Here is a 12,184-nt window from a genome sequence, read left to right as displayed (position 1 = left end):
AAGCCATACCCACCAGAGTGAGGACCCCTGAGCCACAAGTTATGTTTATTCCATGACTAATGATAGAGATGTGAATCTGTTTCACTTCTTCAACAAAAGAAAAGCCAGTTTCCTGACTTCATGGGTACTGATCATTTCATTTGATTTATTTTTCCTTTGCTGCACTTTTAGTTTATTTTTTTTTTAGTAGCTTGTCTTTATTTGCCTGGACTGAACATTCTTCTTTCTTTACCCCTGTTCATTGCAAACAGCCACGAGGCAAATGTAGTCTCTCACAGCCTGGACCCTCTGTCAACAGTCCACATAGCAGGTACCTTATTCTCCTGGTTTCCACACTGTTCTAGAACTTCAAGAGGATGATGAAAATTGTCCATGATTTAGGGAGGCCTCTAACTGGTCTTCCTCAGGGTAGTCGAAAATTACTTGTTTCATTCCACACCCTTTCTCTACTAAATTGGGAAAGATTTTTCTAAGTGAGACGTATAAGTAAAGCTCAGAGCACAAAACATTTGGATCCCATCAAAATTTTATCTAACTACACACAGGCCCTCTGGTACTTTTCTGTAGTCTGCGTGCATGTAAGGATTGCATGCAATGGATGGCACAGCCACCGTTCGACCCATGGCAGACTTTCATCATCCTCTTTATTTCTAGATTTTACAATAAGACAGGTAATAGATCAATGAATTATTTTACCATTCACAGAACCCACAGATCTGAATAAAATATACTAACATCCCCAGCTTTTTATTTTATTTTCATGTTTTATCCAGATTGTGGGTTTTGAAATCTCAAAATGGCAAGTCCTAACTTGGTATTCTTTAAGACTTATAAGCACCTTCTGTCTTCCGCTTATCCTAAAACTTCTCTTCTGCCAGCACACTCAGTCACTCACCTTCCTGACACTTGGCAAGCTCTTTTCCCCTGGAAACAAGGGCAGCCAGTGCCCCTGCCCGGGAATGTCCAGAAAGCCTACTCACAGCTGCCACTCTGCACTTTACATCTGGCTTCCAACAGTCTGTTGTTTCCGCAGTTAGCGGGTGCTTCGCCTGCTTCGTTGTTGGTGTGATGTCTGTGCTCTCCTGCCCTTTCACTAATCAGTTCATATTCCTCCAGACAACTTTTTAAAAAATGAAGACACTGTCTTTGGAGCTGATTTTTTTCATTCCAATCCCAAGCAGTTCACTGCTAAAGTAGTTTGCCCCTTTGGAAACTTCTCGCCAGCGAGCTGGAATCGGAATTCTTGAAAGGAGGGTGAGGGGTGAGGAAGTGTAGAACTGTAAACAACTCCCGAGTAATAGTTTTCATTTTCCAGCTGTGTGCTGAAGGGACTGGATATTTTATTTGGTCATTCCTACTCAGCCAAAGCAATGCAGAACGTACTTTGATGTGCTTTCTGGTTTTAAGCCTCCCTTTACTGTACTGTGGGTTTTTTTTTTTTTCTTTCATTCCCTTTGGTTTGGTTTGGAGACAGTTTTGGGGGGGGTTGTCCATAATAAAATACCAATAATAAAATATGAATGGAGAAAAACAAGGAGTTTTGAAGATCATGATGGACTTCTACCAGTGCTCTGATGTTGTCTTAGTCCCCTACAAGAAAAGCCAATCATGTACTATAGCCAGATCATTGTTTTGTCCATCTTTTCTCCACAAACTGCTGAGGTGCCGAGAACAGAGATGGGGACTGTCCCCATAGCAATCCTTTTAGGTTACCAGAGGTGAATTCTTTGGTTGACATAGACGATGGTGATCAGAAGGGGAAAAGCTCTTCTGTTATTGTTCAATACCAATAGCAACCACCTTTTGGTTTCCCAGTATCACATCAGTCTGCTCCCCCAGTGCTTTTAGACAGTCGCACAGGTCTTCTGAAAATGTCAAAGGCATCGTTTCCTAGGGCAGCAAGTGCTTCAACATGTCTCCTAACAGGGCTTTGCAGCTGGGACAGCCGCATTCTCACTGTGACATCCCACAAGGTGCCTCTCAGCTCTGCTCTGTCCAGCGCTGTTTATTAACATCTTTCTGAGCATACAGCACAGTGTTTACTTTGCTACTTAGAAGGGCTGCAATACGAGTGATCTACACCTGAATGGCAAACTTCGTCAAACACCTTGGCAGACAGGTTGTGGTTGAACGTTCTTGGACTTCTTGACTTCTTGGCACTTCTGTTTGGGGTGCACCCAACCCCGACAATGGAATGCGGAGTCTGTTGGGCAAGAATTAACTTCACTCATAATCCAGGCTGTCACGGTGTTCCTTTACGATGACACTTGAGCATACCTTGTGTTTGATCTTGCACTGGTCCAGCAAATTTGAAAGCCTATGGCAGAAGCACAAACAGCATATAATGTTGACCCCAGCAGTCTGTAATAGAAAATTTTAGACATGTATTCTTCCTAAGAGAGGAAAGAGGCAGAGGTGGAAGAAACTGGGTATTAGTTTGAAGGAAGGGAGTTCTTATGCTGTTTTTGTTGTTCACGGTCTGATGTTAATACAGTTGCTTATCTGCTGTGCATGATTTCAGTTTGATGTTACGGCCACTGGTCTATGTCCTCTTATGTAATATTCTAGGCCTACATATAGATTGATGCCATTATTTACTGTATATCTACTGTATTTAGACACTGGGCTTGTAGAATTAATATTGTATGGCTCCTGCCATTAAAAGACCTACAATGTCTCAGAATCTACAGATTTCCTAAATCAACTACAAGCTGCTCCGCAAGACTCCTTAAAAATTATAACCATTTGAAAAACATGCATACATTCACAATAACTATTCATAATTTCTTATTATTTTTTTCATAATTTTTTAGATTAAAGAGATTTAAGAAGTAAGGCTTATGATGGCCCAGCCAGATTTTTTTTCCTACTTTTGACCTAAAATTGTCTAACTCAATCACCAGTAAGTCTTCAAAACTCTACTGTGGATTATTTGAAGTTGACAAATGGGAAGATTTAACTCCAAATTCCAGAAAGTCAAAGGAAGAATTGCTCTGTAGTCTGGATACAGGGAAGTGATGCCATCATTCCAAAATTTAACCAAAAATTCTAACATGCAAAACTTCCTTGGGCACCTTTGGTCTCTCTAGCACCTTCTTCACAGAAGACTGAGATGGAATGAGAAGTAGAAAGTGGAAGAGAGGAGAAAAAACTGTAAATACTTCACTGTAAACACTAATCAGTTTCTTACAGAATTTTTTTTCAAGTCTTTGCTGTCAGGCCCCTCCCTGAGGATCCCCTTATTCATAGCTTTCAAAGAGCCTCAATTCTAGGGCAGGCTGGCCACCAAAGCTGAGGGCAGTTATAGAATGAGGCTTCAACATGTTTTTTTCTTTCTAATATTTTGAGGCATGCATTCCCAGTGTTTCTCAGGAACAAGTCAGGCCACTTTGGCAAATGTGTCACATCTTTGAAAGTACTTCTAATGAACCAGGACTATTTTCCTGGGAGAAAAGGCTGAGTACAGCTGATTCCCAATGGGTACAAGTTAGCACACCTTTGCTTCCATAATGATGATAAGATGATAATGAAAAATTGTGACATTTACTTAGCACTTAAAGTGTCCTGAGCACTATGCTAAGCACTGTATACGTGTTACCTCATTTCACCCTTAACCACACCCCTAGGGCATGGCTATATTCCCAATGGTACAGACAAAGACACTGAGAATTAGAGGCATGGAGATTTAAGATTTGAATCAGGTCTACCTGGCTCTGGATCCTAGCTTGTGAATCACTTCACTCTGCCAAAGGGCTATTGGTGGATGAGATCCTTTACACAGCAGTTCTGAGGCTTGGACTACCACAGGCTGTCTGAAATGGCTTTGGACCAGCCAGTTCTTTTTTTTTTTTAAAGAAGACCTAAATCCTAAATTGATTCTGGAAATTTGTCTTCCTTATCACATGTGCCAGGAACAAAGACTATTCACATAAGAGCAGGCAGCAAGATCATACACAACCCAGGTATTTCCTCAGAATAAATTCCTATGACTATCCTGGCAGTGTTAGGTAACAAGTAACAAAATGAATTGAGAGTTTCTTTTCATTTGCCTTTAAATAATTTACGCTCACAAGTAATTCATTTTATTCTTCTTGATTGTGTAAACTCTTTGAGATGAGTCATACTTTGTACATGCTATTCAGGCTTCTTTCATTCCCTGGTCATACTTGATTTTGTGTGCTGTGTTGTTCTATATTGCTTCTCCCCTACCCTCTTTTCCTTCTCCCACAACTACGTGCGTTTAGGGAAAGAGATGGAACAACTCCTGGGCAAGTCTTTGCCCAAGTATTGGAATGAGTGAGGGGAGTGAGGAAAAGTATAAAATAAATATTTACTCATAGAGAATAAGCACATTTTGGCTGGACAGAACTACCTCCATTGATTAAGTTCCTTGGATAAGTTTACACATTTCATTTTTCCTCTATAAACACAATTTCAGCTGGCATCCATTTGTGCCAGAAGGCCATTGGAGAGTGGTGAGTGACTAATGAGTTTTCTTTGTTCTTTCCCTTGTCAAATTTCCCAAGACTTGAAACAGGTGATCTTAGGTCAACAGATGAACATTAAAAGTGCCCTCTGGTACCATTATCCTGTTGGTACTAGGCTTACCCTAAGAAGAGGCAACTTTGGGCATGTTGAAAACCCCAGGGGGTGGCAGATTTTCTCAGCAGATAACGTGAACATTTCCAGGAGCAATCAGCTGCATGGAAGCTCACTAAGCACTGTGTGTTCTCCTTGTCCCTATCTTGGCCCATGACTTCTCCCCAGCTTAGCAATTTCAACATTAGAAGGCATGCACTAATTACATTTTAATAAAGAACGCTCTGATGCTGTTAAATGTGCCATGTCCTTCAACAGAGTATATAAATACACGAGCCCATGTTCCAAAGATGGTGACCTTTCTAGTTTTTTCCCAGGAGCGGACTTGTCAATGTGCAGCCCTTGTTTTGATCTTGATCTCTGGCTTCATTGCTAAAAGAAGATAATAATTGACAAGCAGAGGCTATTTATCTCTGTGTAAAAATCGCATTATCAATTGTACACATAAATTTGGCCATAACTTATGTCCTTCCATGTCTTCCAAATAAAAAGACTCAGTTGGAAATCTTCATTTTTTAAAAAATGTTGAATAATAAGGAAATGTGAAGCTGTCTTCTCTTCTTCCGCCGTAACTCATCCAGTGACAGGTGGTGAGTGCTGTGTGCCAGGGCATATTTTCAGGTCAAAGGAAAGATACATTGACGGAAAATTCAATCCTGAATTCATAGGTAGCAATCTCATTCTTCTCCAGACACTTTAAGGCAACAATTGAATTTGTAACCTGTCACAGCCAAAACGATTTTCCTACATCAATGCACGCCTTGTCTCTGCAAACAAGAAGCATGAAGACCAGAGACTAAATTACTTGCCCAAGATTGCACAGTTGCCTCGAAACACAATGCCCTTGTGTTCACAGACTGACTTGATCTGTGAGGCTTCATCATTAGAGGCATTTGTTGTAGACACGAGGAAATCACTCACCTCCCAATATTTTAAGATACAAGTATCTTTGCTTCTACACGTGAGATACCTGTGACATAAATGTGACATGGACAACTTTCATTCACGTCACCAGACAACAAAATGTTGCAGAGAGTGTGCTTGCAGAGCAGGGACTTGGGAACCCTGGCTTCCTGCTAGAGCTCTTCATTTAATTGTGTGATTTGGGGCCAATGATTTACTCTATCCATAGAGTCCAAGTTCTGGGAGTTAAAAATCTCAGGGTGGAAATCTCAATTTTGCCACTTGCTAGCTGTATAACCTTGAGCCAGTTACTTCCTCTCTGAGTCTCCTTTTCATCATTTATAAAATATAGATAACAAGCACATGGAAGACTATCATGGTATTAAGTGAGAGAATAGGGTAAATGCTTTGTGTGTTGCCCAGCAATTAGAAGAGTGAGTGTTAACTCTCCTTAGCCACTTACCTACATAGTTAGAAAGTGGATTAGATATTCTCTGAGGCTTTATTTCCACATGCGTATTTTATAATTAGGTATCTTGAGAAGTTTTCTATTTCCTTCTTCCACTAATAGTTAGGTGACATACTTCATTTATGTTCTATATTTTTACAAAATGTACAACCTTTCTTATTCAGTTCATTAGGAATAATTCACCATTCTTAGCATGAGGACAGTTAATCAGTTTGACCACTAGATGGTGATTAAACTCTTGTGACCTCTTAGTTGGTAGATTATTTTATACCGACCAGTTAGTAGAAGACATAAAGTGTGTAAAATATGGAACTTCCAAGTCGGAAGACCATCTAATCTAATTTGAAGGGTTTGAAGAAGTTGATGTGTAGAGGTGAAATGAGTTGTTCAAGGTCACACAGCCATTAGTTGTAGACTTTGGGAAAGAATTCAGTCCCAGTTTGGGCCAGTGATTTGTTTTTTCATTACACAGCAAGAACTATACCAGAAACACAGGATGGTACATGGCTGCTTGGGGCTTCTGCAGGGCCGATCTGTTTGTCTCATGTATGTCTCATGGTATCATAAGAATGTGTTGAGTACTCCCTCTGTTCCTTTTTTTAAAAAATTTTTTTAAATGTTTTCTTTATTCTTGAGAGAGAGATAGAGACAGCATGAGCAGGGGAGGGTCAGAGAGAGAGGAAGACACAGAATCCAAAGACAGTCTCCAGGCTCTGAGCCAGCTGTCAGCACAGAGCCCCATGTGGGGCTCGAACCCACGTGAGATCATGACCTGAGCTGAAGTAGGACGCTTCATTGACTGAGCCACCCAGGCGCCCCCCTCTGTTCCTTTTTTAGGGGGATTATGACTGCTTTTTATCTTAACATTTATTTTCTTTGGTGATACTCCCTATCCCCCACTGATACGAATGTGATGTTTTCAGAATGGCTAACAAGGTATAGCTAGAAGCATAACATTTTTTTATGAGAAAATTGTACAGAGTAACCAATATAGTATTTCCACCTTCATATTTCTCCAGTGGCCTCACGTTCAGTGTCCTTACCCTTAGTGATATTATAACCATTAGGGAACTCATACTAGGTATGGAGGATGTGTCTCATCTGTACCTACATTCTTTTTGCTCCTACTGTGTTGTGTGTGTGTGTGTATGCATGCATGTGTGTATGTATGTGTGTGTGTACAAATGCCTCTTGTAAATAACATTTCCTTCTGTGACTTTTCCACCACTAACCAAACAAGACATTAACAGATGCTCACAAAGAGAAAACAGTGCATCCTACCGAGGACTTACTTCCATATTCAATATTTTGCAGTCTTTCTTAAGTCATGCCTAATCTCTGATGCACTAGTTAAAGGCAGATGGAAAAATGGAAGTAGATAGGCAAACTTGGGGGGCGCCTGGGTGGCTTAGTCGGTTAGGCGTCCGACTTTCGCTTAGGTCATGATCTCATGGTTCGTGGGTTCGAGCCCTGTGTCGGGCTCTGTGCTGACTGCCAGCTCAGAGCCTGGAGCCTGTTTCAGTCTGTGACTCCCTCTCTCTCTGACCCTCCCCTGCTCACGCTGTCTCCCTCTCTCTCTCCTAGAAATAAATAAAACATTAAAAAAAAAAAAAAGATAGGCAAACTTGGGACTTTGAGTCTAGAAGGAGCTTGAAAGAAGACAATCTGTTCTCCTCAGGAAACGGTGTCCATTTCCCAAAGTCACAGAGCCAGTGATAGAGAGGATCGGCCTAGAATCTGTGTCATTCCACACCAGTGTTCTGTAGGCTGTGCTGCCATCTTGTTCATACAGCTTTGGAACCCACCTGGGTCAGGGCCAGATGCTGATTCAGTGCAAGATGAAACCAGGATATGCTCTAGGCTTATTTAAACCTGATGGGTCTCCGCAAGATGGCGGTGGCTGTTCTTAGCCTTGCTGCATGGATTTCGGCCCATCCAGGATGGCCAGACAGGATACTTTGTATGATTCTGACAGCAGCTAATTTTGCCTGATGGTGCTACTGATACTCTGAAACCAAAACCAGCCCGCATCAAATGTCCACATTTGAATGATCCTGGATCTACTTAGTCTATGCTGGTAGAACGTGTGTAGGCCAGTTATCTTCGTGGACGGGAAATGTTTTACCAAATTAAGGGGTGGAACCTGCACCCAATGAGCTGCCTTTAGTTGACTGACTAAATGTTTGTTTTTCATCAGTGCAGTGTAACTCTTCATGTGGTGGTGGGGAGATCCCCTGCTGCAGAAGGCTGCCAGCTAATTGCCAGGTTGGGTTGTGTTTGGCATGGTCCTTTAGCTTCCAGGAAGGGGAGGAAGCAAAACGCAGCATCCGTCTAGCATTTGAGATATCTGAGTTATGTATGTTGATTCTCCTCTCAGGTCCATAAAAGGTGGCTCCGATTCCTCCCTTTCTGAGCCTCGGCCAGCTCGTTCGGGCCGAGCTTTCTTACTCAGAGTCCTCCGCGCAGCTCTTCCACTCCAGCTTCTCCTGCTGCTCCTCATCGGGCTCGCCTGCCTTGTACCAATGTCAGAGGAAGACTATAGTTGTGCCCTCTCCAACAACTTTGCCCGGTCATTCCACCCCATGCTCAGATACACAAACGGCCCCCCTCCACTCTGAACCAGGCAGATGCCATCTGCGTATCGAGGATTTGGCCAAAAGAATCCCACACTAGCCCAAAGAGGACATGAATCTTGGTGAATGCCCTCGGTGGGGCAGCGTTAGCCCTCCCTCTGTAGCCTGTGTGTGCAGATCATGGCTTCAGAGGGGGGTGGTAAATAATGACAGGAGGAGAGCAGAGAGACGACAGGTTGGGAAGAAATTTTCTTTGAAACTGAGCCTCAGCACTAAAGAGATTAAAGACCTCCAACGTTCTCTGGACGCATGAGTTTGGCCATTCTGTGCAAACCCAAGGACTTCAGTAGACTGGGCAGCTTTTCCCACGGTGCTGCTCCATCCATTCAATAAAGGACTCTTCCTGAATGCCGTGTTGGCATCGAACAATCTACCAACCAATCAGTGCTGAAGAGATTTTAGAACCTTGTAACATACAATTTTTAAGAGCTTATATGGCACCTTTCTTTTTACCTTGTTTTCCTTTGGGGCATGATGTTCTAACCTTTGCTTTAGAAGCACAAGCTGTAAATCTAAAAGGCACTTTTTTAAAGGTATAAAGAAAAACTGGATGTAATAAATAAGAGTATAGAAGGCTTTATGTGAAAAAAAAAGTTGAATGTTATAGTTAAAAAAAGATATTTATGTATGTACAGTTTGCTAAAGCCAAGTTTTGTTTGTATTGATTTCTTTGCATTGATTATAGATACTATAAAATATTTTGTCTGTGCTTTCTTTCTTCCCTCTAGAGAAATGACTCTAAATTTACCATTTAAGCAGACCCCTATCAGAGTCCAACCTAAATGATCGTTTTTGCAGAACGAGTGAAAGTGAAACATAAGTGTATGTTAAAGAAAGAGGATGATTACAGGTAGTGCACATTTAGACATAAAGGACTCTGGATGCTTCCTTTCCCCCTCCTCTTCCCATAGCTGATCATATCTCCTGACCTCTTACTCCCCAACATCATTCTCAGCCCCCTTTCTTCTCTGTCTTCTTTCGCCAGTTGGAAGAAACCCCATTTAATCTCCTGAGACCCTATGTCTACACCATCCTAAGGATGCACAACAGCCATGTGGATTTTCTTAAAACATTCTTGTTCATATCCCTATTCTATCCAAAACCTTCTATTTTCATTGTCTACTGGAAGAAATACAGGTTTCATTCTTCATTCAATTCCAAATACAATAAGATTTTACTCGGCCCTTCTGATCTTGCCAAACCTTGGCCCTGGTGGAATTGTTTGATGCGTGTGGTGTTTTAATCCATCCTTTAATAACTGGAAGAGGAGGGTTTATATAAAGCCCAGGTTTCAGGCTCCCCTTGAAAATGGAAAGCTCTGATGCCTGGGGTGCATATTCCTGCATGACAGTAATTGCTGGGGTGACGTGGTTGCTGTCCCTTGAAGAATAGGAAGAGACAGTTTTTACATTTGCACTTTTACCCTCTCAACTTCTCTCACCACTTGCACCAGTCTAACTCATATAGTTATTTCGTTTACAAATTCTGCTCTCTATGGAGAATTTAAACCCAGCTGAGATACTCAAAATTACCTGAAACTGCCTGCTGTGGTTTCCATGATATTTGTAGCCTGAATGCCATCTCAGCTCAGGTTCCTGAGGTTTATTAGGTTTCCCAATCCCTGGGATCACCAAAGACCTTCTCTTCCTATCTCTGGGCGTACCACCTGGGATGCCTGAGGTGAGGTTAGCCCTACTGACTGTTGAACAGCACTGCCTTGTACCGTCTTACCTCCATAGTTTTCTCACTGCCCCATCCCTCATCTCTCCCGAGACTCAACTCACAAGCCACCAAATCGCTGAAAACTTTCCTGATCACTGTTGGACTCTATTTAGGACTTCCTTCTACTGAACTTTCCTCATGTGGCTGTTCTGCTTTCTACTGTCAGGTTATTCCTGTCTCATTCCCCATGGAACCCTGCTCGGGGAACAGATCAGAGTTGAGTTGTTCTTTTTTAAAGAAGAGAAACCTGTGCTACAGTTTCCCATCTTCCTGCTTCTGGAAAAGCTGTGAGCAGTGGCCAAGATTGGAGTTGTGGGCACCCTCACCTGAGACTGGGCCTCGCCCGTCCCTCGCTCCCCTGCTATTCCTGCTCAGGAGCAGTCCAGCCCTTCCAGAGACACGCATTGCCGCTGTTAGGGAAATCGCCACACACTGAGGCATTGCTCGTGGAGAAGACCAGCACCACGAGACCTCAGAGCCTTCTCTTCCCCACATTAGGATTCACTGACTCACTAAGCATCTCCCATCATGGAGGACAAGGGTTCGATGGGACTGAGAAAAAAGTTCAGTTTTAAGAAAAATCTTGAGGGTAGTTTTTTTATGCCTTTCTGAAAACCCCTATGAAACACTCAGAGGGATGCCTGAGCTGCATTCCTATTAAACTTTTGAAGACTCAGACAATCCAACATTGGAACAGAACTAAGTGGAAAGTCCCGGTGAATGTAAGCATTGAAGCCACAAGGCCATGGCTTTCCCCCGGTGGTGATATGTCCAGTCTAGTGAGGACCACACCAGCCACAGATGAGTCTGGTACCTCTGCCTAGAGCCCACACTCTTACCTCTCTTTTGAGGAAGGGGACACAGGACAGCATTAGGAGCACCCTCACCTGCGCCCTCAGCTCTCCTGTTAACAGAGACAGAGAGTATGTTCAACAAAGGCTTCAGGGAATATACAGGGGACTGAAGGGCCCTTATTCCTGGAGGGAAGACAGTCAGGAGCCCTGCTGTGGCCTGGAGGCAGCAAGCGATCCCGAGGGTGGTGAGGAAGAGAGGCCATCAGCTGACCAGGAACGCAGAATTAATAACATTTGGGTCATGAGATATGCACAGACTAACAGAAAACGTTAGAAATGGAGAGGAGAGAGAAAATCCAGAGCGAACATGGAGCAATGAAGGTTTGGAAAAATGAAAGCAGTGACTTAACAGGAAACCCAGAGAAAGAGTGCAAGCTTTTCTGGAAACACACCCCTGGGGAGCAGGAGTGTTGCTGCCTGGAAAATGGGGGGCACAAGCTTCCCTTGTTTTTGTAACGAGAGAGAAGAGACACCTTCAAAAGGCTTGGATGAGAAATTCGGCAAGCTGAGGTCTGAGATTTCCTGTAAAAAAAGGAAAAGATTTTCCTGTAAAAAAGACTGATTTACAGCCTATTCCCTGGGCCCAATTATGAGAAACTAAAGCTACCGAATTTTATTGACAAGCCACAAAAGAGATCGTAAAGCAAAGAAAGGTGGGGCGAGTTGATTTATGTACATGGATCATGGCCAGAAACACAGGGTCTCCAGAAGCCGGTGCAGATGGGCCCAAGGCCAGTCCCAACAATTTGGATCTCTGCCCCGACCCCCACCGCCAGCATCGGCCGCTAGACAAGCATCACCAAATGCGTCCTCGGGGAACTGTGTGGCAATAAAAGTCTCCGAGTATGTGCTGAATAGGTTCCCAAACTCCAGGCAGAGGAGTGTCCCCTCATATCATGTTGTTTATCAAATGCTCACAATGGTGTATGACCTGCCTCAAACCTCAGGAGGCCAGTCTAAGCCAGGACCTCATCATTTCTTAATTACCCATTGAAGCAACCCAT

General features: G+C 42.9%; 1 protein-coding gene across 1 annotated transcript in view; it reads left to right on the top strand.

The window, feature by feature from the left end:
* The window catches only part of SYNE1 (spectrin repeat containing nuclear envelope protein 1), a 461,288-nt gene extending 451,986 nt beyond the window's left edge, over window positions 1–9,302 (top strand). Inside the window, 2 exon segments of the mRNA XM_039220107.1 lie at window positions 252–310; window positions 8,349–9,302. Of these exon segments, the coding sequence (XP_039076038.1) occupies window positions 252–310; window positions 8,349–8,589 (300 nt within the window). The 3' untranslated portion in view covers window positions 8,590–9,302.
* The last annotated feature ends 2,882 nt before the right edge of the window (window positions 9,303–12,184 follow it).

The sequence above is a fragment of the Hyaena hyaena genome, unplaced genomic scaffold (genome assembly GCF_003009895.1).
Source record: "Hyaena hyaena isolate Hyena2069 unplaced genomic scaffold, ASM300989v1 scaffold_860, whole genome shotgun sequence".
NCBI classification, from domain to species: Eukaryota; Metazoa; Chordata; class Mammalia; order Carnivora; family Hyaenidae; genus Hyaena; species Hyaena hyaena.
This window is presented reverse-complemented; position numbering and strand designations above follow the sequence as displayed.